The following is a 25,173-nucleotide window of genomic DNA, read 5'->3' on the forward strand; positions in this document are numbered from 1 at the left end:
TGTGTTTTTAGTGTGCGCATATGCTACTTATTTTAATGTTGTGAAACGTTAACAGCATATTTAAGATTATTTCATAGGAATGTCCCTGATTAAAATAAAGTGCAGTGCAAGTCATGACTCTGAATTGTTAACACAATGTTTCTTCTTTTATTCCAACCAAAACGATCAACTTCATGGTTATGACAGTTACGTGGACCAGGATGGTTGTTTCGCTATCGATTTTGATGTTTAACATGCAATTTATACTTTTTTGTGTTTGCTGACCTGTGTTTTTGAGTTCATGTAATGTCGTTTCCCATTTGTGGGGAGCGTGTCCTTTTATTGGGGGGAGGTGAGCAAGTCATCCTATTTTGGGGGGACTAAGATTAAGATTAAGGCAGGTCGACTAAGATTTTTTTAGTCGAGCTGCCGTATGGCAGTGTGAGATCTGATTCCCGCTTGTGTCATCATTGCTGAATTAACGAAATGTTCTACAGAAATTGTAGATTATATTATTTAAATATATAATTTAAAAGAAAAGGTGTTACTGTTTTCCCTTTCGTTAATGTGCGCTTTGTTTTGGTTTGGTATTTTGCACACGGCACGAGCACGAACTAAAAACTCTGCCATAGCCTACTTTGTTGGTGTTATTAGTCAAAATGGCAAAGAAATCTGTGGTATGGCAGCATTTCATTAAAGTACATTTACAAAGTACCGGGTGACTCGAAAAACGTTGAATGCAAACTCTGCCAACAACGGTTTATTTTTCATAGTTCGACGTCAAATATGATGTAGCCTACCACCTGAAAAACGTAAGTTGGCCTAGCCCTACTTCGCTCATGCTAACGCGCTGGGTTGAAAAATGCCTATTATAAGAATCACATCCAAACAAAATCCTTCTCTGTTGCACCGTTCCCCACTCAGCTTCTACGTAAGTTCGCATGCTGCAAGTTTTCAGGCAGTGATAAGCGCACTCTGATGATTTGCATGTTAAACAAACAATATTTGTAATTTGTAGTATATTGTAAGAAATACTAAATATAAAATTGGCATTCGGTTACAACAGGACTGGTGATACGAGTCTTATTATTAGTAGGCCATTAGCGGCTGAATCTGCAATGTCCAGCAGCCATTGAGTCAGATCGGAAAAATGTTTGTACGTTTTTTTTTGTGAGAAAAGAAAGCCTTTCAAATTTCGATTAATCGGTTTTCAGACGTTTTAGTTGAGTCTTGGTCGACCAAAGAAAATCTTATTCGGGGACAGCCCTACTTCTGATACAGTATTAGGGGACCACTAAGGCCTATATAAAAGCATCCAAAAACAGCATGTCATATCACCTTTAAGTAGGAGCCTACTTAACACAAATGTTACCTATCAAATGTTGCGCTGATAATCCAAGTGTTGTCATACCGCTGCTTAAATTAGTCCAGGGCATTGGGCAATAGCCAAGCACACACGCATCTCAATCTAGATAGGTGCGTTCTCCGTCCTCGCGGTCTTGCAAGACCATTCTTGGCAAGAACGTTCTTCTCAAGAATACAAGTAGGCCTACGTTCATAGCGTTCTTTCGGACTGATAAACAGCTGATTCAACGTTGATTCTTTGTTGAATAGTTGTTCTGCTGTCTGGGATATATTTCCATAATCGTTGAATGCGGAAGGAACGCGTGTCGTACCCAAGCAACTGCATGGTTGGGGACCACCAAAGGGCGGTCCAAAAGTTTTTGGGTGGGCGGAGGCTAGAGCTGTCAAACCATGTCCCTTCCAAACCCTCATACGACCCCACCCATTGTCAACTTCAACTACTTTGTCCTCCAATGTTGTGTCAGAAAGAAAAAAAATACTTCTTGATTAACTAAAGTTACTTACACATGACTTGCTTGACGGATAAAATGACCGAAAGTGGAGAGAACGATCTTCTTGAAATGGACTCGATTTCCGATACGGAAGATTTGCAGGATGATACGGAGATACAGATTGGAATAGTAGAGGAAGTCGGTGAGTTCACGCGGTTTTAATTAGTTTTTGGCGACCAACTTTTATTAAAAATCAACTTTCGTTAAAAACCTGCCGTCACAGCTGTGATTTCAGGTTATACTTGTTCTTCAAAAGGTCCGGCACCCTTAACACCAAGGGCAGCCGATAATTAGGCCAAATCACACAGCAACAAAGCAAAAAACAAATGATTCATCGCTCAAATGTTGCCTAATTTAGTTGACCAATAGATTTCCTTTGTTGACTTGTATGCGGCTATCAATGACAAATTGCTAGCAGTTGACTAACTACTGCATCTACACGAGGCCTATTCGGCATACTTTCCAAATTTGTATGGGAAGTGCCATGTTTAGAAGTTAAGGCATGCCTTTACATGAAGGATGGAATATAGGCCAACTGGAAGCTACTTATTGTCTTAGTGATGGGTGTGCTAAACTGAAATGTCTGTCTGGTATGATCATAGTATTGTTTACACAACATTTCTAGTGCAGCAAAGCTTGTAGGAACACAGAGAAGAGGAGTTTTCCTCATCACTCACTATTTCTCTGAAACTTACTTACAGTTTAAGCTGAACCTATTGTATTGTAGTAGACTTTTGTCTTGTGTGATACACACTTACAGTACTTCACTGTATTTTTTCTCTCAATGTTATTTTTTGTTAGGCTAATTGGGGTGCACAATAATTATATGGTATGCTTACATAAGGCATACTTGAGGTTACAGTTTTAGAGATAATGATGGTAACCTAATAACCATAAAAGATAACCTACGATAAAGATGCAGAGATTTAACTATAGTATTATTATGTTATGGTGTATGGTATTTGGACTGATACAGTTCACTAATGCTCATCCTAACCCTGTTCATTGTGTCGATAATTGATCTATGGCAGACAGAACAGGCAGTTATTTAAACAAAGATTAAATCACCTTAATAATATTAGTTGTGTCCCAAAATACAGGATTGTAGAATTTAAAACCACAAGGACATTTATTACTACTGTGGAATATTTGGTTTGACCATTTGCCAGTTTGTTAATAAGTGTAGGACAAATGTTTCCAAAACATCTGGCTTTATTCACATTTTCCATTGTACAACATTTTCAAAAAAGAATGTTATGCAATCTATTGTGACCCATCAAATATTATCTTAGTTGGCCTGTATTTGAAGCATTAAAATGTCAGAAACAAATGTACTCAAATGGATTCATTGAATGAAACATTTAAAAAAACTTTTGTTGGTGAGCCTACATTTTCTTCTTTACTTCAGTTTATTCTCAGGAGTTTTTGCCAACATATGAGACCATACCTGAAGGAGCATTAGTGCCCAAAGCAGAAAAGGTGGGTATGCAACCATAATTATTAGATATTTTGTTGTCTTTGATAAAAAAAAAATCTGAACTTTGTTGGTTGGAGCTTTTTAGAATTAACTCTGCAGCACAGAACAGTAAAATATTTTTTGTTCGTAACAAAATATTTGAATCTTTTTAACTTGGCTTTGTGGACAATTTTTTTTGCTGTTTTGTCTATATGTAAATTTAATGGAGGATGAGGACTGCAAATTTAGAGGATGGAGAGCTGCCTGATGACTTCTGCAATTGTCCACAGACTGAGTTCAATGACCAACCTGACTCATTGTTCTTCAACGATGGGGTGAGGCGGGTCGATTTTGTCTTGGTCTATGAGGATGAGGACAAGAAAGATATTGACAAAAGTCACATCTTTCATCAACGAAAAGTAAGTAATTTTTGGTGAGCTTGTACTTACTTCTGAATAGTTTTAATTAGTCAAGTCCTGTTGCGATATAAACACCTTTTTCTTTTTGTCTTCCTTTTTGAGACAATTGTGGTTTTTCATAAACAATATTCTTGAAGTATGTTTAAATAGAGCCTGTAGAATTAAACAAAGTTATATGTTTTATATATAGGATTTTAGTTTATGGTATAACTTTGATGTACTAAACCCTAACCCTTAAAGGCCAATATAAAAATCACTACTGTAGTAAAATATTTAGCTGAAAGCATTCACACACAATGCTTTTTGTCATTGTAGACACATGATATTTACTCTGTTTGTAAAGGGAGTTTGCCTCACAATGCAAGGTCTAAGGTATTCTGAAAATATATGGACATGGTCCTAGAGTTTAACCCTTGTGCTGCCCTTCGGGTCACATGACCCAAAGGTTCATAACGAACCATCGTTGTGTTTACCCAATTTCACGCAATACAAAAACAAATAAAAATACTTTTCTTTTAACCTTTGCAATGTGGGGGGTCTGAGACAGCCCAACGGTTAAAAGAAAATGCTTCACTTTGTTTTTGTATGCGGTAAAGTTGTCGCAGTACGACGGTGGGTCACAATGACTGGTCAGAATGACCCGAAGATAACACAAGGGTTAAGATGTTAAAGTCCCTGTAAAGTGACAATAAAGTATGTGTTCTGAGTTTGTCACACCACAGAAAAATGTGTTCCTAACCACCCAGCCAAATTTGCATGATTACAAAAATCCCCCAAGTAACAAAAATAAGTGATCAAAATCGTGAAAGAATTTGCAGGTTTCTCAGATCTCAAACCTGGGTGCATGTCCGCTGAGGTCACTGAAACTACACCCACTCGCGGGAAAGGTGCTCCTTTCTCAACTGTCTAAACCGCAACAAATAGGTTAGACTCTACAACAAAAATGGATGCTCCATTTTTCGGGATGCCCAGGTCATGCTAGCATTAACAATGACTAAGGCTGTTTGCATATCCATGTTGCATACCATCTGATGTGCGGTCTACGGAGCCGTTCCACGCGCACGTCCGGTCCAGATCCGTTGCTCAACGAGACCTCCGCCCGCAACCGAGTCCCATACACTGACCATCTCCCTGGTACCCGTCTCATCCGATGGTGGGCAGATCACCATTGCTACATGGAGAACCGAAGAGACATTCTAGCATTAGCAATGTATAAAGCCACCCAGCCACAGGATACTTACGGACCACATTGGTCGCCGTATGTCTTGCTCAGCACTTGCTCAGCTTGAGCACTATGCCTAGAGTAGAGATGGTTGCTGCTCTCGACTGTGGTATCCCCCGAACCCGACCGAGGGGGCAGCACCCGTGTAGAACTCGAAAGCAGTGGACGTTTCCACCTCATTGGTATATAAAAACGAAATGCCGTTCCAACCTGCCCCCATCGTTGAGCACCAGGGTGTCCTGCAGGTTCGCTACAGTTTTGCACAAGTCCAGGAGGCGAGAAAAGTATGGGGGATAATGCGCATTGCAAAGTTTAGATGGCCTAGCAGAGAAAGCAACTTGTGTTTGCTCATGGACATGGCACTACAGGTGGCCCTGTAGCCCTGAAAGCGCTCAAGCTTCTCCATGGGCAACAATGCCTGCCTTAGTGTGCTGTCCAGCTGGATGCCTAGGAACTCAAGCGTGGTCAGTGGGCCTACAGTTTTTAGTCAGACAACGGGACGCCTAGCTTGTCGCTATGTAAATGCAACAGGCGGGAGGAGAACACGGAAAATCCACACGGAAATAATCGTTCACCGGTTGCAGAACAAAAAGCAATTGACTTGTCCAACAAAATCCAACACAGTGCTTCCAATAACGTGTTGGAAATGTGCGGGCTGCTGCGGCAGCCGAAAGTAAACCGAACAGTAAAATACCACGCCAATGCATGCCGAACAGATGCCATTGAGAGGGGTGGAGAGGCATGACCTTGAACGCGTCTGTCACATCTGCTTTGCCCAACCACGCACTTGTGATTTTTATCATAAGGATGGCGTCGTCCACACGGGTAATAGAGGGAAAAAGGCCAGCGCGGAATGAAGCTGTTAATGCTGGCCACTGCGCCGTTGTGTGGAGCCGATAGGTCGATTATTAGGCGCTTCTTGCCCGAATAATTGTGCGTGGCTACGCTTATGGGGCTAACCCTGAATGGGGAGAAAGGGGATTCCTCAAAAAGATCATAAACCCTTTGGCTACCTCTTTTTGGACGACCGCATCCACGACGCCCGGCTCTCGGGGGGCGACACACATGACTAACCATCGGCAGCTCAAACAGACCTTATCCAGCATTGAACCCATGAGTCAGAACATTCAGCAAGTAGGATACAAAACAACGATCGGGATGCTTCTCTAATGCAGCACAAAGTCTCCAAATGTTCACAGGGGTTGATGCCAGTTTATTCACTTGCCCTTCGGGGCCGGGGCGGGCACACAGCTCGGGGATGAGCGTCCCCGCAGAACATTTACATTTATTCATTTAGCTGACGCTTTTATCCAAAGCGACTGTAAATACTAAAACTAAAACCAACTAATAACACCTAAAATGATGATCATTTTCAACAAAAATCTAAACTAAACTAGCAAGCCCTCTTTGAAAGCTAATAAAAACTAAACTGAATAGAAAAACCAAAAGTAAAAAGACATTAAAATAAAAATAAAGTAGCCTACAGCTTAGTTTTTATAGTAATACATTGCAAGCAGCAATGGCGGATTCCTCCTCAAATTAGCAAAATATTGTAAAATTTACGTTAGAGGGTTAGACTTAACTGCCAACAAAGGAATCATAAAAACACATTTCAACATGCAGAATTTTAAATGCAGCAGGATTTGACCCACAAGCCTCCGGGTTACAGATGCTACACTAGCAAACTGAGCCACAGGTACTATAATGCTTGGAAAGGATGGTTGCTTAAGTACACTGAGTGACTAACGTGAAGGGGACTATACAGTGTCTAACACAGTCTCACAATATTGTTCAAAACTCACTTCTTTAAAAAAAACAAACAATGTATTTATTGATTTTCAGTTTGCAAATCACATCCAATTGCACAACAATAGAGCAATACACAGCAAACATTTTCACCCTATTCCCCCCCTTCCATAATAATAAAGTAACTAAATAATAATTAAGTTCAAAACATAATAAAAAGAAACACAAAAGTATATTTTACAGACTGAAGTGTTTTTTATTGTGGTTTTTCCTACTAGTCAATGTACATAATCAGATAGTTGTCCTACTCCCCCAGAGGCTGTTCTTGCTGAAGCAAGTTACCAACATTAGTATTATGCCTTAAGAAGTACAGAAAAGATCCCCAGATATTATCGAAAACATTTTGTTTACATCTAAGAATATACGTTATCTTTTCCATTGACATGTTTGAGGCCATTTCTTTAACCCACATACCGATTCTTGGTCCATCAACTCTTTTCCAATTAAGAGCAATTATACGTGTAGCTTGTAATATACACATATATATGAATCTGAACTCTTTACTTTGTAGAAGTGGTATGGTAGGATATAAACCAAGAATAAATAGCTTGGGATTCAGTGTTAATTTCTGTGACAGAATTTGATCAATCATATTAACAACCTCTTGACAGAAGATTTTCACTTTCGCACATTCCCATATACAGTGAAACAGTGTCCCCCTTGCCTCGCCACACTTAATACAGGTATCAGGAATATTATCATTAAATTTATGCAATTTCACAGGGGTTATATATGTACGCATCAGCCATTTATACTGTAGGAGTTTTAGGCTGCTGCTAACTGTCTGCCTCTGTGCCTGTTTACATACCTCACCCCATTCTTTTAAAGATATTTCTTCTTCTATATCTTCATTCCATAATCTCAGTTTTGATTCTGATGATTCAATAGATCTAGCTGTAAGCAGGTCATTCAGAGTTGAAATTAAACCTCTATCATAAGTGTCTCCTGACTGCTACTTCTAATGCAGAAATGGTCGGTATATCCACTGAATGGTTTTGAAATGAGGATATAAAACTCCTAAATTGAAGATATCTGAAAAAATGATTATTTGTAATGTCGTATTTGGTAGATATCTCCGCAAAGGACATAAATACTTCATCTTCCTCCCTGTACATGTCTTGTACTTTCCTTAATCCCTTTTGTTATGGATCCCTGGAGGGCAGGGAAACGTAACGGGCCGCCGCAAACGTACCGCGGAACCAGAGTGAGGAAAATGGAGAATGAGGAAGGGGTCACAGAACATCCGGGCTAACAGAAAGAAAGGGAGTTTATTTCCTCCTCGCAAATACACAAAATAGCAATGGTAGCGACTAACGATGATGCTGGGGGAAAGGGGCTGAGCGGGACCAAAACAAAGAAATCAAAGATGTAACGTCCCCACCCCTAACCTGTCCTAACTCCCTACCCCCAACACTCGAACTGATCTGGCACACAAACAAGGCGCCCTAAGCAAAACAATACAGGGGGTGGTCCGCCCAGTGTCTTACCTAGGGTGTATAGACAGAGTAGTTCCTATGGGTGGAAAGTAAGCCCATGGGCATCTTACCTACAGGCATCCCCCTTCCCCCCAGGGTTTAAACAAACGGCGAAACACTGACAACATACATTGGGTACAAAACAAACCATATATCGGCCAGTCAAGGTATCACGTAGCAACAAAGAACAAAGAACCCTCCTCACAAGGGAGAACAAAGGAACTTAAAATAGCATGAAGAAGGCTCTGATTGGTGCAGGGGTAGATGGGTAATTGATGATGGGTGTCACTGATTGGATGTCACTGATTGGATGTCACTGATTGGATGTCACTGATTGGATGTCACCGATTTCATTGGAGTGCAGGACCTGGAATCCCTGGGGAAACATAGACATGGACAGGACAGAGGGAGACAAACAAACAGTAAAACCAGGGACGGGTCTCGGGACGTAACACGCCCCCCTAAAAAAAAAAAAAAACCCTGGTTTGTGACATAGCATACTTGCCCACAAGAGATACTTACTCAACCACAAGAGATATGTAGCCAAAAACAGGTAGAGCTAAACACCCCACGCTCGGGAAAGAGCATCAGCCACTACGTTCTCAGACCCCTTCTTGTGATGTATTTTTAGATTGTAGTTCTGTGCCATTAAAGCCCAACGCATAAGGCGCTGGTTGTGATTGTACATGCGGCCAAGAAAAACTAAAGGATTGTGATCCGTAAACACCACAACGGGCAAGCTACAAGACCCAACATAAACCTCAAAATATTGTAAAGCAAACAACAAGGCCAGAGTCTCTTGCTCAATGGTAGAGTACTTCGTCTGACACTTGTTGAATTTGCGGGAGAAGTAGCACACAGGGTGGTCCACAACTTCCTTGACCGCTTGTAGCAGGACCGCCCCAACAGAACTGGCATTGACCTCCAACTTAAATGGCCTCTCAAAGTTGGGGGCAGATAAAACAGGTCCACTAGAAAGCAAAGCCTTAGCCGAGTCGAAAGCACACTGGCATTCAACAGTCCACAAAAACGATACAGAAGGACTAAGTAAACGGGTCAGTGGAGCCACAACAGAAGAAAAGTTCCTACAGAAGGTACGGTAATAACCTACCATCCCTATGAACCTGCGTAACTCCCGTCTTGTCGTAGGAGCGAGGAAGTCTGTGATGGCGGAAACCTTGGCGGCTACAGCCAACCTGTTTACCCAAGTAGGTGACTGTAGCTTTTCCGAACTCACACTTAGCCAAATTTAGAGTTAAAGAAGCCTTGGCTAAACGATCGAACACAGCGCTTAAGGTACCCACGTGATCAGACCACGTAGGGGAATGAATGACTAGATCGTCCAAGTATGCAGTGCAATTTGGGACATCAGCCAACACAAGGTTCATGAGGCTTTGGAAGGTAGCAGGGGCATTGCGTATTCCAAACGCCATAACGGTGTACTGCAAAAAACTATTAGGGGTCACAAAAGCAGAGATGTCTGAGGCACGAGAGGTTAACGGTACCTGCCAATACCCTTTTAACAAGTCCAGCTTGGTAACAAAGGCAGCGGAGCCGATAGTGTCTATGCAGTCATCAATACGAGGTAAAGGGAACGAATCGGGGATTGTAACTGCGTTCACTTTGCGGTAGTCCGTACAGAACCGGTGGGTTCCATCAGGTTTTGGTATCAGGAGACACGGGGAACTCCATGGACTACAACTTGGCCTAGCCATCTGGTTGGCTAACATATAAGCAGTTTCTTGGTCCTTTACCGACCGTTTCGTTGCATTGATGCGATAGGGATGTTGTTTGATCGGAGCCGCACCACCGACATCTACATCATGCTCCAACACAGTAGTACGACTGGGAACATCCTTAAACAGACACGGAGAACTATGGATCAGGGCAACCACATCTGCCTTCTGGTCCTCCTCTAAATGCAACAAAAGAGATGGAAGGGACAACAGCATCTCGGAATTACACAACCGAGCAGTCTGTTGGGGAGTGTTTCGCAACTCTAGGCCATCCTCAGCGTCCGCATTCGCTTCAGAGGTGGGAACTAATACCATGATAGCCACAGATGAGACAGCGGGCCCTGCCGTCTTACCAGGGGAGCAGTCATGGGGCTCTCTGGCGTGATAGAGTTTCAGCATGTTGACGTGACATACGCGAGAGTGGCGCCTGCGGTCCAGTGTTTTGATGACGTAGTCTGTTTCACTTATCTTTTTCTCCACCAAGTATGGGCCGGAGAAGCGGGCACTGAGGGCTGAACCAGGAATGGGCAACAAAAACAGAAACTGGTCACCTGGCTGTAAAGAACGAGCAACAGTGCTGCAATCGTAACGCTGTTTCATCTTTTTCTGGGATACCGACAGGGCTTCCCTGGCGAGAGCACGGGCTCCATGTAACCGTTCACGAACTTGACTCACATAGTTTTAAGGCCGAATTATACTTCTCCGACTCCGTTACGGACAGACGGACGGACGGAGTCGGACGGATTGGTTGAATTTATAGTACTCCGAAGGCTGTGGGTGCTGAAAACAATTCACCGCCAGAAGTGTAGGTGGCGCAACGTTTTTTTGTAAGTCGTCGTCGAGTGTTTATTTACCTAGGTTATCGAGAAGTCGGAGCAAATTTATAAATTAGCCATTTCATCAATAAAATACGCACATTTTCAGCAACTACACTGCCCATTTCTCGTCACATTTTAATTTAGATGCTGATTTACATGTACTGTTTAGCTGAAATACTTACAGCAATGGCGGTCAAAGGATTCTGTTCGTCCTGTTTATCACGGCAACCCCGCCCCTGACGCAAGCGGTTCTTAATACGGACCAATCACAGCCAAGGGGTATCCGTAAAATGACGGACGGACAGACGGATAGTCAGGAAAATCAGGAGGTGCACGTAGAGCTCTCCGAGGGGCTCAGAGAGGGCACGGAGAGGGAATTCCTCGTCGGAGAGGGTGTTCCCTGTGTCCGTCGCCGTAAAAACGGAGAAGTATAAATCGGCCTTAACACGTTCCTCTTAGGGCAGGGGTCATTTGACAGCATTTGCTCCTTTAACACTCTCAATGGGCCACGCACGGTATGACCAAAAATGAGTTCAGCGGGGCTAAACCCAAGGGATTCCTGCACGGTCTCACGGATGGCAAACAACACAAGCGGAACCCCTTCATCCCAATCCTTCTGGGTGTCCATGCAATACTTCCGTAACATTGATTTCAAAGTCTGGTGCCAGCGTTCCAAAGCACCCTGGCTCTCAGGATGGTACGCACTGGAGACCTTATGGGTGACGGCTAGAGTTTTTAACACGCTCTTGAATAGCTGCGACGTAAAGTTAGATCCTTGATCAGTTTCCAGCACTCTAGGCAGACCAAAGGTGGAAAAAAACTTGATCATAGCTTTAACCACTGCTTTAGCTGTAATCTGACAAAGAGGGATAGCCTCAGGATACCTGGTAGCACAGCACATGATTGTTAACAAAAACTGGTTGCCAGACCTCGCCTTCGGCAGCGGACCAACACAGTCAACGATCACACGCTCAAAAGGCTCCCCCATTGTGGGTATGGGGTGTAACGGAGCCGGCGGTATACTCTGGTTTGGCTTTCCCGTCAGTTGACAGACATGACAAGTGCGGTCTGGAGTGACAACGGAAGAAAAGCATTTCACCAACGTGGTGTCCTCTTTTTGCTGTTCGATTAGGTCTCCGCGGGTCACAGATATGGGACTGGGGAGCATATCGGAAACAGGCTTACTATCAGCCCGGTCCTTGTTTGGGACAGTGGTTTTTACCTCCGTTAAGGACTCAGGAGGTAGATCCGACATCCCGTGGTCAGGGAATTTGTCGTTAGCAAAGACCGGTTGGATAACAGTGCCCTCCAAATCAATCATGTCACCGAACCTACGGGACTGTGCCCGGGTGACAACACAGGCTGGGAAAACCTCTGGGAAATCCTTTTCCAAACATTTGATGAAGAAAATCAAAGTCCTAAGTCCTTGGGTTAATTTCTCTAAGTTTTAAACAGCACAAAAACTTTCAGAATTTGATGCAAAATGTTTAATCAGAATCCAATACAAACAGGGTGATTCCTTTCAAACGTGAGCCAGATTCTTCAGAATCAGACTGAGAAATCTTCTTCGGACATACTCTTTTATATCAAAACCTTATCAGTTCTGTAAATTTGCTATTGGTACAATATTGTTTATCACAAATGCATAATTCATTTTACACTCTATTGGTCTCTCTCTCTAAAGGCTTCGGATTACAGGTGCATAGAGAAATAATTGAAGGGGGTTAAATATTGGCCAAACAACCAAAACGAATTCCCCTATGGTCCCCTAAGATGGGAAACTGAACAGTGTATTAGCATGAACCAAATAATGCCAATACAAATATAATTCCAGGTATTTGAATATGGGTTAAATCAGAGCAAGAATGGTCAAAGTACGGTTAAATGAAATACGCATTTAATAACATTGCAAATGAATGAAATCAATTACAAGGCAAATCATTGTAAATCAGAGAGAAAGCAAGAGGTGAGCAAGGAGTAGGACAAGGGAGAACTGAGGTAGAAGGTCTCAGGAGATGAAGAATCCACAGAACAATGCATTACAATTCCCTTTATACACAAGACCAACCAATCAGACCAAATCTTGAATGGGGTCATCAAGTTGAGACCGTCCAGAAACTCCAGACTTTAGCATATGAGAGGTGGGGGCAGGTTTGACACCCAGCCTTACATCATCTATTTTTTGTAGCCCGCTCTGACCTTGAAGGCCAGTCACATCGAGCTCCGGGCCGTGGGTTGTAAAATCGCCTCATTACTGCTGGGTTTTGTAGTTTTTCTATGGTAGAAGCCTGATCACATAGCCTTCTCTCACACCCAGCCCCAATCATCCAGATTAACATTTCTGGGCTTAATTTTCCTTCTATATCTTAGGGGAAATACTAAACAGTCAATGGTTTTGCGTCAGGCTTTTTCAGTAGTGTAACATATAAAAGGTATAAAAGTATAAAAGTGATTAAAAGGCATATACAAATCATATAATCCATACTCATTCTTCATCTTGTATAATTACATCAGTGTGATATTATTCCACTTCACTCTCAGACATTGCATTGATCTCCGGAATATCTAGCACTTCTAAAACAGGCATCACTTTACCACCGGCTATGTCGTTCCCCAAAATGAACGTAACACCGGTGACTGGGAGTGCGCGTTGAACACCCACTCGGTAATAACCTGTTACCAAGTCTGACTCTAAATGTACCCAGTGCAAGGACACCGGTACCATCCCCATCTCAATACCCTGCAACATCACGTGAGAACCACTGTACGACTTGTCAGACCAGGGCAGAGCACCGGTGAGTATCACCGATTGCGCCGCACCAGTATCTCTCAGGACCTGAACTGGTTGTTGATCAGCTTGGTTGCCTGACAAGGAAACCAGCCCCTCAAACACAAACGGATCGTAAACAGGGTCAGACCTGATAGGGACCGAGTCAGCACTAGGGACTGTGTATACAGAACGAGTGGCTTTCTTTATCAACCCAAACCCTTTTGGGGATCTTTGGAACTGGCCTGGTTGCTGTTTACGCTTCAGGACGGAGCACTCTGCAATAAAGGTGCTCGTAAGCATGGAGTACCGTAGCCTTTACGACATCATACTCTAAACTGTCAGCGAGCGAGAGAGCCGAAATAACCTCTTGGGCTTTCCCAGACAGTCTACATTGGAGCAGAAGTGGCCAGACCTCCCTAGGCCACTGAAGAGCCACTGCAACGCGCTCGAATGCTCCGAAGTAAGAATCAACTTCGGTTTCTCTAAACGGAGGAACTAGGGCAATATTTTTACTCACTTCAAACGTACGTACTGGGGGAAATGACGCCCCTAATCCTGTGGGCTGCTCAGCAGGAGTCTGGACGAGCCTACTGGCGTCCAACTCAACCTGACGGATTTTGACCTCCTTTTCCGCTTCGATTTCCAAGCGACGGATCTCCAGCTCTTGTTCTAGTTGACGGGTGTGGGCCTTTTCACGATTTTCCAACTCGAGACGTGCCAAACGAACCTTCAATCTAGCGGTTAGACTAGAACCCACCGCCTCAGGGCACAGCGGATCAAAACGCGGCAGAGTTAAAGGGGTTTTGGAAGGACTCGTCCCCTCCGTCAGAGGTTTACCCACTTCCACCTGTCGTACCTCCTTGCGATCGCTTGTACCAGCCTCACTGAGTGGTACGGTGCCGTTCCCTGTTTCTATTCCGACATCCGACCCAGGCCGCACCTCATCTTCTGACGACAGCACCGGTCGTTCTACCAGCCCCTCCCAGATCAAACGCCGTAGCTCGGCTTTGGTGGCCTGTTTGGGGACCGGAATCCGGCAATGGGCTGCTATGTCATATAGATCCACCTTACGACAAATATCAATGATTCCACTGAAGGGGCCTCCAAAAAACACTGAACCAGAGGACGCCATAACCACACAGCGCCTACACGCACGAACACACTACTACTATAAACACTGTTCCCACCCAAGAATCCTACTGCACTGAACAGAGCTGTGCCCTCCGCTCACGGCCACAACCCCACCTCTGGAACACGGTGTCTGCAACGGCGGTTGGGAAAATAGATCCCGGACGAGCCCCCATTTATGTTACGGATCCCTGGAGGGCAGGGAAACGTAACAGGCCGCCGCAAACGTACCGCGGAACCAGAGTGAGGAAAATGGAGAATGAGGAAGGGGACACAGAACAACCGGGGTAACAGAAAGAAAGGGAGTTTATTTCCTCCTCGCAAATACACAAAATAGCAATGGTAGCGACTAACGATGATGCTGGGGGAAAGGGGCTGAGCGGGACCAAAACAAAGAAATCAAAGATGTAACGTCCCCACCCAAAACCTGTCCTAACTCCCTACCCCCAACACTCGAACTGATCTGGCACACAAACAAGGCGCCCTAAGCAAAACAATACAGGGGGTGGTCCGCCCAGTGTCTTACCTAGGGTGTATAGACAGAGTAGTTCCTACGGGTGGAAAGTACGTTTAAACCCCTTCCCCCCAGGGTTTAAACAAACGGCGAAACACTGACAACATACATTGGGTACAAAACAAACCATATATCGCCCAGTCAAGGTATCACGTAGCAACAAAGAACAAAGAACCCTCCTCACAAGAGAGAACAAAGGAACTTAAAATAGCATGAAGAAGGCTCTGATTGGTGCAGGGGTAGATGGGTAATTGATGATGGGTGTCACTGATTGGATGTCACTGATTGGATGTCACCGATTCCATTGGAGGGCAGGACCTGGAACCCCTGGGGAAACATAGACATGGACAGGATAGAGGGAGACAAACAAACAGTACAACCAGGGATGGGTCTCGGGACGTAACACCTTTTCAGCCCATAATTTAAATCCTCTTATCATTTAGCCCTGGTTCAAAATTGGCATTACCCCAAATAGGACTGTAGCGTGAACGGGACACATTTACATTCAAATACTTGCAGGTGTCGAACCAAATATCAATCATATTCAATATAATAGGGTTGTCTGTATTTTTTTTCAGATATTTACGGCCTACTGAGTACAAATACAAGTGCAATGGTAAACTCGGCTTAACAGAGCAGGATTCCAAATCAATCCAAGCAGGAGGGCTTTCGGATGAGAAGTAAAACATGATCGACCGCAATTGAGCTGCCCAGTAATACCATTGGATATTCGGGCATTTAACTGAGATGTTTTTCCTGTGCGGACGAGGAACTTCCGCATAACAACACATAAGAAACTTTCCGCATGCGCAAAATCAACTTTTCTCATTCGTTACATTTTGTGATGTGTGTGTATAGCTCTATAGAAACCAAGCGCATCAATGTGTATGTATAGAGAGATTTTTTTTAACTTGGCCTGCTATACTTCTATAGGTATATTCTTCAATGCTTGAGTAGTCCTTTTGGCTAAACAGACCTCTTGACCTCAAAATGCGTTATAAATGTTGCTCTGATTATATAACTATGTTTGGAAGCAAGAACAGAGGTAATGTCTTTGTATTGAAGGCCAAGTTTAAAATATATCTCAAAAAATTAATGCGCATACAAACTCTCGGTTTCTTTATGTGTAAATGAATGATGACAATTACACAATCAGAAAGGAGCTATACTCACACACCGGAAATTATTTGATTTTTGTTTTGTTTTGCACAGGTCACTTCAGGGGCTCTGTAATAAAGTCTATAAAGAAATAACATTTTTTACCTGACCTTTCTAACCTTTCCCAACACAAAGATTGGTTTTAAATGATTCAAACAGAAATATTGAAAAGCTGTCATTATGTAGCTGGGGATTGTTAAAGACTGAACTTTGTTAGAAATGCACTTAATTTAAGTGCTGATATCCTCGTAGCTTTCTCAACTGATACCCACTAACATATTCTGGTGTTTATAACTATAAACTACAGTGCTAATACATTAAATAATGTATGTAGTCAAACAGCTGAACTATAGAGCACAGAATGCACTCAACACAAAGTCAGAAATATTTCACTGCAAGCTATAAGTCCAAAACCATAACCACAGATAAGAATGATTGGCGAATTGTGGTTTTAAACACAGGATCAATTATTGTTGTTCTTCCCAGCGGAGGCGAGAGTACTTTGAAGGCAGCTTGATGAAGATGAAGATGGAATTGGAAGCTACCAGATCTGTAAGTGGGCCATGAAAATCACATAATGTAATGTTTTCTTTAACATTCGCTATGAGTCAAATGTTTAACAATAAACAAAACCATAAACAAATAACCAAAATATTTTGAAATTTGACAGTATTTCAGTCAGTTGAAACCAATGTCTATTTTGTTTTGCTAATGCCATATAGGCACGCCACATTCGCATGAAACTGGAAACTCTTAGCTTTACAACGTGATCAAAAACAGCTCTGTGTGACCAACAGATTTTTGTGTGCAAAATATTATATTATTACACTATCTTTTTGTTTGTGGGATGCAGAGGAGACTTGTTTTGGTGTTTTTAAAACAATCCAATAACAAAACTTCTGTGGAAGTTTTATTTATCCTATCGCAATCCGCTGTGGAAATATAAATTCTGATAACATTAAATGTTGAACAACTGAATGAACGATTCACAGTATTTCTTGTACCTCAACTGCGTTACTTACTAGCAAGTAAGTAACGCAAAACTAAGTAATGGACACTGATGTCTGAGTTTCATTGTACCAACTGCAACAACAGCTTAGGCATTGCCAGCCAGTTTGCTTTGTTATTGTGGTGTCATGTAGAAACATTTCTTTGAGTTCTCTTTATTTAGTCATATAACCAGTCATATAACCAGTCATATAACCAAAGCAGTACAATACAGACATTCAGTGTAATAAAATGTTGTGCCTCCCAGATCTACATAGTAAAACAAACAAGTAAAAACATTTTTTTAATACATTTACATTTAGCAGATGCTCTTATCCAGATTGACTTACAGTAAGTACAGGGACATTCTCCCGAGGCAAGTAGGGTGGAGTGCCTTGCCCAAGGACACAACGTCATTTTGGCACGGCTGGGAATTGAACCAGCGACCTTCTGATTACTAGCCCGATTCTGCTCAGCCACCTGACTCCCTAATAATAATGTATCTGGGTGGTTATAGTCCTCATAGTAAGAAGCGGTCTTGCAGAGCATGCCCTGATGCTATGGAACTTGAATTTAAAGGAATTTCAAAAGTTGTAGTTGTTTATAGAATGTCAGTTTCAGGTTTCTAAAGATGATTGTATTGCAGACATAAGAGCTATTACTCTTTCTCTTACAACCTCCCCTTCTCTTCTGAAAACAGGTGGTTGATGAAAAACTAATGTTTGTCAAGGTCCACATGCCATGGGACTTATTGTGCACCTATGCTGAGGTTCTCCACATCAAGATGCCCATCCAGCCGAACGATCTCTCGTCCCAGTCTTCACCTTTTAGCTTCCTCTCCTGCCTAACCAAATACTTCTACCCCAGCGAGGAGCTGCTTTCCAAAGAGACAGAGTATTTTACTGCCCCCTTCGAGAAAGATCGTCTTGAGTACTTCTGTGTGAAGGACCAGGACCTCTTTTTCACACCATCCATGAGGAGTAGGATGGCAAGTTAAGCTCTTGCAAATTTGCACTGTTTACATACAAGTAGCCGACTGGTTTGCTTGGTATAGCCCTATTGACATACTTTTAAAGAGCATGCAGTATACCAAGGTAATATATAATAATATCGCTAGCCATCTGGATGTGCACTGCTCTTTCACTGGTTAACCTAGCGCAAGCAGCGGTTGTGGTCAATGTACATATTTAAATGAGGAATAAAGAGTAGATGTGCTTCTAGCCACTTTTCTGAGTTTTTAAATACTTTTTATGTGGGGAAATCGTTTAAAACAAAATATTAATAATAGAGTATTTTGGGATTTAAAAAAAATCTGTTGGGGGAACTTTAAAATAGTTATGACACTGATTTATTTAATCATTTCAGTAACATGCAGCTATGGTTAGATAATCACTGCCCACATTTGTTTTGCATTAGTGTGGGGCAAGAACAATAATTGAAACAATTCACAGACTGTAACAGTCAGACACTGCCAAAACAGTCTGTGATGTTAGTTTATTCCATTCTTACTATGTGACACGCTCTGGTGAAAAGAGTATGTATTTGTTGCAAACTGTTTATCCAGAAAAACTTCCACTTGAGCCAGACAGAAACACACTCAGACACAGACTCACAGACAGATTCCTGCCATTATGCACAGAGCATTTGTTACATGGGAGTAGTGATTAGATGGTCCCCCAGAGCCTTTGCAGTTTCATAATTTTGTTAAACTTAATGTAAAAGTTTGGTATAGCACAAATTCTTATTTTTTCCCTACATTTAGGCATATTATATCCTTAGCCGAGCCCCTTATGAGGTGCGAGGGAACCTGAAGAAGTTTGGCATCAGTAAGTTGCTGGATAGCGGAGTGTATAAGGCTGCCTATCCTCTCCATGATGTAAGTATGGATTACAAGATAATAGTTAATGTATATTTTCTATACAATGGCTTCAGATATTCAAGTATTCTGACCCCTCTTTTAGTAAATTTGATTGTGTTGTAGATATTTGGCCATCAGTCTAAATTCAATTCCATTCCATTCAGTCCCATAACAAACTGCTAAAACAACTTCACACACTGCATGTTCTTGGGTCCTGAGCAACAGCTTGGCCAATTTTCAACAACATACAATGCCCGGTTCTTAAGAGAATAGAGAGACACACACACAAACATAGATCCCTACGTTCGGACTGCAATTAGTCTTCCCTCAATTCTGACCATTCTCCCTGTCCATGCCACTGAGAATCGTTTCCCTCATGCTTACAGAGTCATTTAAATACTTGCCATGACAAAAAAAGTCCAAGTGGGCTGTCATATGCCTTTTACTCAACAGTGTCTTGATTGATGGAGTGCTGCTGAGATTGTCGTCTTTCAGACAGGTTCCTCTTTCTCTGCTGAGGACTCAGAAGCTCTCTTTAGAGTGATCGTTTTAGAAATGGTTGAATATCCTTGCCCTGATCTATGCCTTGCCCCTATTTTACTGCTTAGGTCTCCTAAGAGTTCCTTGGACTTCATGGCTTGGTTATTGTCCTGACATGCCTTTGGAAACTATGTCTAATCAATTCAATTTGCCGCTGATGGACCCCAATACAATTGTAGACACATCTCAAGTAGGGATGCACCGATACCGATACTAGTATCGGTATCGGGCCCGATACCGATACTAGTATCGGTATTGGGCCCGATACCAAGCTCAAGTACTTGTACTCGTAAAAATACTCCCTATACCAAAGACCGATACCTAATGTTTTTTTTTAATTATTATTTTATTATGACAATAGAATAGGTGAGAAATGAAATCTCTCTCTTGTATATTAAAAAAGGCTATATATATATATATATATATTAGTGGTGGGCATAGATTATTATTTTTTAATCTAGATTAATCTCACTGTAATCTTGGCGTTAATCTAGATTAATCTAGATTAAAATGGTCATTTGAATTCCGCCGAAGGCATTCAGAATATGTGTGCGACGCAAATAATGACTAAAAGTAAGTCTTTGAGAACGGATTTCTCAAGCCAGGTGGCGCATTAGACCAAGAGCTCATCTCCTGTTTCCAAAATGCATCACAAACTGCTTGAGAAAGCTGTTCTACTATGATAATTGGTGATGAAAATAAATTATGTTCAATAAGATGTACTTGTGTTTCTTAACTGTTTATTAGATTAGTTAGCTTGGCGGATAGAGCTGTGCTGGCGGGCTTGCCTCGGTTGCACTCAAACATCGTAGTTTGACGACGACTCTTCCCCTGCGCTACATCAGTGCTTGGCCCGGCATCTTCCGCATTAGCTAAGGGATGCTTTGCGTTTAGGTGGTATTTGAAACTGGAAGAACTCCTACAGTAAACTAATTCCGCATAGCAGAAGGTGCAAACAACCTTAGTCTTGTCGAGGTTTCCATTGGGAAGCTTCTTAAAAATAAATTTTCCCTGAAGCAAACCAGGCGGCTTCATAGCTGCATCCATGTTAGCACGTCACGTTTGATGTGATAATTTCATACACAAGGCATACACACAGATTCGAAGACTGGTTCTCGCCCCCTACAGTGAAATTCGGCTAGGTATACATCCGCGCTAAAATATCAAGGTGAAAGTCATCAAAGCTTGCGTAGTATAGACCCAGCTCCCAACCCAACTTTAATAATAGATTAACAGCGATATTTTTTTAATCTCTGATAAGAGTCGCAGCACGTTAACGCGCATTAACTCCGATAACGGCCCACCACTAATATATATATCTATATCTGGTTGGTGCGTTGAGTTCGCTCCCGGGGTGTCTGTTAGAACACAATTCTTGGACACAGCTTTCTTTTGTAGCTCTAGATTTATTGGCAGGAAATAGTGATGGGCATTCCGGCTCTTTTTTGTGAGCCGGCTCGTTTGGCTCAGCTCACTGAAAAGAGACGGCTCTTTTGGCTCCCGAACGGCTCTTTAAAAAATTTATGTTTTAACTATGAATTTGACTTTCATAGGTGTGAAAACAATTTGAATTAAATTAAATCATACTCTACCTTAACCACAATGTCTTTAAAAATGCATTGATTTGTTATGGCTCTCCTCCGAGTTTCGACTACTCGTCTAACTGAGTGTGTGTGAGTTGGCTCGGCCCTCCCTCATGCAGTATAATTGGTTGACACCGCATGTATGATTGACAGGAACAGAATGTGAGGATGATCGTGTGCGCCTTCAGGCCTACAAGTATTTTTTTTTTAATGTTCTTTGAATTAGTAAATTATTTTAAATACAATTAAAATTCATTATTTCATAATCATTTAATTTGTATAGGCTATATTAATCTATTAAAAATAGTCGGCTCTTCAGATATGCGAGCCAGCTCCTGACGTTCACCTGAGCCGGCTCTTATTCGCGAACGACCCATCACTACTAGGAAATAGTTTCTGTTTCTTAGCCTACATGAATGGTGGTGTTGAAACAACACAGAACGTTAAGCAAATATTATACGGTCTATTAACATTATATAAATCAAATCCGACCACTGTCGAAAACTAAAGTAAACATTCCACAGCGCTGGTCCGACCGCTACATAGACTATTTATAAACTTTACGGAATTAAATAAGGTTAAACAATCAGACGACTAAGAACAACAACCAAACAACTTACTTTTATCATGAACGCACCATTTCACTAAATTAAAAATTGCAAGCATAAAAAGAAAACTTAGTGCGGTATTAGCCTACTGCAGGAGACCATCCGTCATTTCTAATAACTCTAATAACTGATAAAAGTCTGTTGACAAGCGTAGTCGGTCTCCTATTGGCTGATCCCACCAGCCTTTCTTAATGGTAATTATGCCCTTTGAAGGTTATCGGACACTAACATGTGCTTTCAATTTGTGATAAGCACATAAATAATACTTTTTTTTTTTTTTTTTTTTTTTGTCATTTAGCAGACACTCTTATCCATAGCGACTTACAGTAAGTACAGGGACATTCCCCCCGAGGCAATTAGGGTGAAGTGCCTTGCCCAAGGACACAACGTCATTTTGCGCAGCCGGGAACCTTAACGGGAACCGGTAACCTTCAGATTACTAGCCCGACTCCCTAAACGCTAACCCACCTGACTCCCTTGTAATAATAAAGAACCTGTCCTACATTCATTATTCTCACTGTGTTGTGCTTGGAAAACTGCCACAACACCCCAAAACTTATAATAATATATATATATATTCATAAATGTACAGGTATCGTTATCGGTGAGTACCAGAAAAAATATATCGGTAATCGTACTCGGTCCTTAAAAAATTGTATCGGAGCATCCCTACTCTCAAGGATAGTTACTAAAATAGAATGCACGTGACCACTATTTGGAGTGCCACAGCAAAGGGTAAAAATACTAATTGAGATTATTTTCACAATTTTGCACTTTATTATTTTGGTAATTGAATGTAGATTAATGCGCAAATCATATCCATTTACAATTAAAGCTTATGGGTTAGGCAAGTTTTGCGAAGCTAGCTATTTTAGCTTCTGTTTGACACGATTCAAACTAAAATATCCCACCCCCTCCCTTCAAAGCCACCCCCACAAAACTACAGTAATGCGCATTGGGTGTGGGGGCAGAGTGCATGCAGGTAGGTAAGTAGACAGGTAGCCCGTCCAATCATTAGTCTCGGAATGGTCTTAATGATTTGAGGTGTTTATTACAGTCCTGCGACACCCACAGATGTTGGATTTATTTCATATTACCGTCAAACCTGTAGATGTATTGGTTGCTATCAAGATGTGAAGTTTATTTCTGCAAATATGCCAAAAAGTGCTTTTTAAACACATTAGATACCCTGCCTTTTAAATCTGAAGCACAAAAGTGGAGGGGTTGAATACTTTTAGAAGCTATTGTATATAATGCACATATTTCAGTATGATCTAACATATTGCATTTTTATGTCTAGTGCAGATTCAATGTCCCGTCAAAGGAGGGTGTCTGCCCTAATGAGAGATACTTGCTTTATGAGGAATGGGCTCACCCTAAAAGCTTCTACAAGATGCAGCCTCTTGATCTCATTAGGTAGAATAACCCCTTCTCAGTTTAGCCATTTTAAGACAAATGTTTTTTCTACATCTGTGATTTTGTTCATTGTCTATCATTCACAGAAAATATTATGGTGAGAAGATTGGCATTTATTTTGCGTGGTTGGGCTTCTATACTGTGATGCTTGCCCTCGCAGCCATCGTGGGACTAGGCTGTTTCATTTATGGGTATAAAACTCAGGAAACAAGCACTTGGAGGTATGCAATCAATTGGGTACTGTCCATCTGAGTAATTTAGCAGAGACAACAGATGGAGGGACATCCAATTTTACCCATACCATAATTGCACAGGACAGTAAAATAGCACATCCATTTTTACAAGTTCAATATGCACTTTGTTTGACCTGTTTCATCTATGAATCTTCTTTAACAGCAAAGAGGTGTGTGATCCCATGATTGGAGGAAATATTGTAATGTGTCCCCAGTGTGACAAGGAGTGCACATACTGGAGATTAAATAGCACTTGTGATTCTTCTAAAGTGAGTAACTTTTTTTAAATTGTGATATGATTGAATACATCAAATACATTTTTAAAGATGTTCACAATTGTGGTCTGTGACAAATGTAATAATTGCAGAAATTCTTTCTTATTGCAGAAACTTTGCATATTTGATAACTTTGGGACATTGGTGTTTGCGGTCTTTATGGCCATTTGGGGTGAGTCACTTAGTAAGACCTGCATTGGGTTGCACCAGCTATGCGAAAATTCAAACGGAGCCTAGTTTGAACGTATCTACTCATTTTGGTCGGAGTTTACGCGCTACTAACATGTAAGCGTTGCACCAACTTAAAAAGCGCTCCTGGACCTTGATGCCATCAAGGTCCAGGGTGAGATCAGACAGATTCTTCCTGTGGTTTTTCGGGCGTAACATTAGCACCTCAGTTTTAATCAAGTTGATAGGTAGGAAATTGGCTGTCATTCATGTTCCTATTCGGGAGCAACCCGAGTATCATCTGCCTACCAATGACAATTCACACTTCGATTGCCATACCAGAGATCCCTACATAGGTCTCAATACGGTCCAGGAGAATTTGATGATTAACGAGTGCTGTGGGGGGGGGGGGGGGGGGAGATAAATCTCGCCTAGGGCGCCAAATGTGCTGGGACCGGTACTGGTTACACCCTTTAGACATGTATGACGATTTTGATTTATACTCGTGCTTTCTTTTTCTACGAGCGGACATACAGAAAATTACTGATCTGCTAGCTGCAGACTTGCAGTACAACTCCGACCCTAAGGGGCCATAAGTCCGTCCCTACAAGTGTGCCTGGCATTACGCTATTTTGTTTCGGGCTCATTTCAAAACTTGGTTGGGGATTCAATTCAAGTGCATAAATCTACTGTATGTAGAGCTATTAGAACAGTCGAACTATCATTGTGTAAGTGCTTGAACGATTATGTTAAGTTTCCAACTCAGCTTGAGCCACAAAACACGATCTGTCAGAAACTCCATCAGATAGCCGGTTTCCCTGACAAGCTTAGTTGTGTAGATGGCACCCATATCAGAATTAAGGGACCCAACAAAAACGAACAGGAAGGGATACCACTCAATCAACACTCAGATTGTATGTGATGCTGTACTTACAAATTCAGTGATCAAATGGCCAGGGGCAAAGCATGACAGCTTCATCTTCAAGCAATCTAGCCTTTGGAGAGACTTTGAGGCTGGAAGACACCCCAGGAGATTGCTAGAAGATTCAGGGTATCCCCTGAGAAAATGGCTTATGACCCCATACCTAAACCCAGCAAGTGTCAGTGAGCAGCGCTACAATTCAGCACACACTAAGACCAGAAATGTGCTAGAGCGGTGCATAGGTGT

At 42.0% G+C, this 25,173-nt stretch overlaps 1 protein-coding gene across 3 annotated transcripts in view; it reads left to right on the forward strand.

Moving 5' to 3' along the window:
* Positions 1–1,724: 1,724 nt before the first annotated feature.
* The window catches only part of ano6 (anoctamin 6), a 63,995-nt gene continuing 40,546 nt past the window's right edge, over positions 1,725–25,173 (forward strand). Inside the window, exons 1-10 of one of the 3 annotated variants that reach the window (XM_062482847.1) lie at positions 1,725–1,977; positions 3,244–3,314; positions 3,582–3,710; positions 16,824–16,889; positions 18,025–18,312; positions 19,087–19,200; positions 23,214–23,329; positions 23,416–23,550; positions 23,726–23,831; positions 23,949–24,009. In XM_062482847.1, the coding sequence (XP_062338831.1) occupies positions 1,851–1,977; positions 3,244–3,314; positions 3,582–3,710; positions 16,824–16,889; positions 18,025–18,312; positions 19,087–19,200; positions 23,214–23,329; positions 23,416–23,550; positions 23,726–23,831; positions 23,949–24,009 (1,213 nt within the window). In that variant the 5' untranslated portion in view covers positions 1,725–1,850. The remainder of the gene's footprint in view (positions 1,978–3,243; positions 3,315–3,581; positions 3,711–16,823; positions 16,890–18,024; positions 18,313–19,086; positions 19,201–23,213; positions 23,330–23,415; positions 23,551–23,725; positions 23,832–23,948; positions 24,010–25,173) is intronic. The other 2 variants (XM_062482846.1, XM_062482848.1) reach the window with 2 other exon arrangements.

This window comes from Osmerus eperlanus, chromosome 17 (genome assembly GCF_963692335.1).
Source record: "Osmerus eperlanus chromosome 17, fOsmEpe2.1, whole genome shotgun sequence".
NCBI lineage: Eukaryota > Metazoa > Chordata > Actinopteri > Osmeriformes > Osmeridae > Osmerus > Osmerus eperlanus.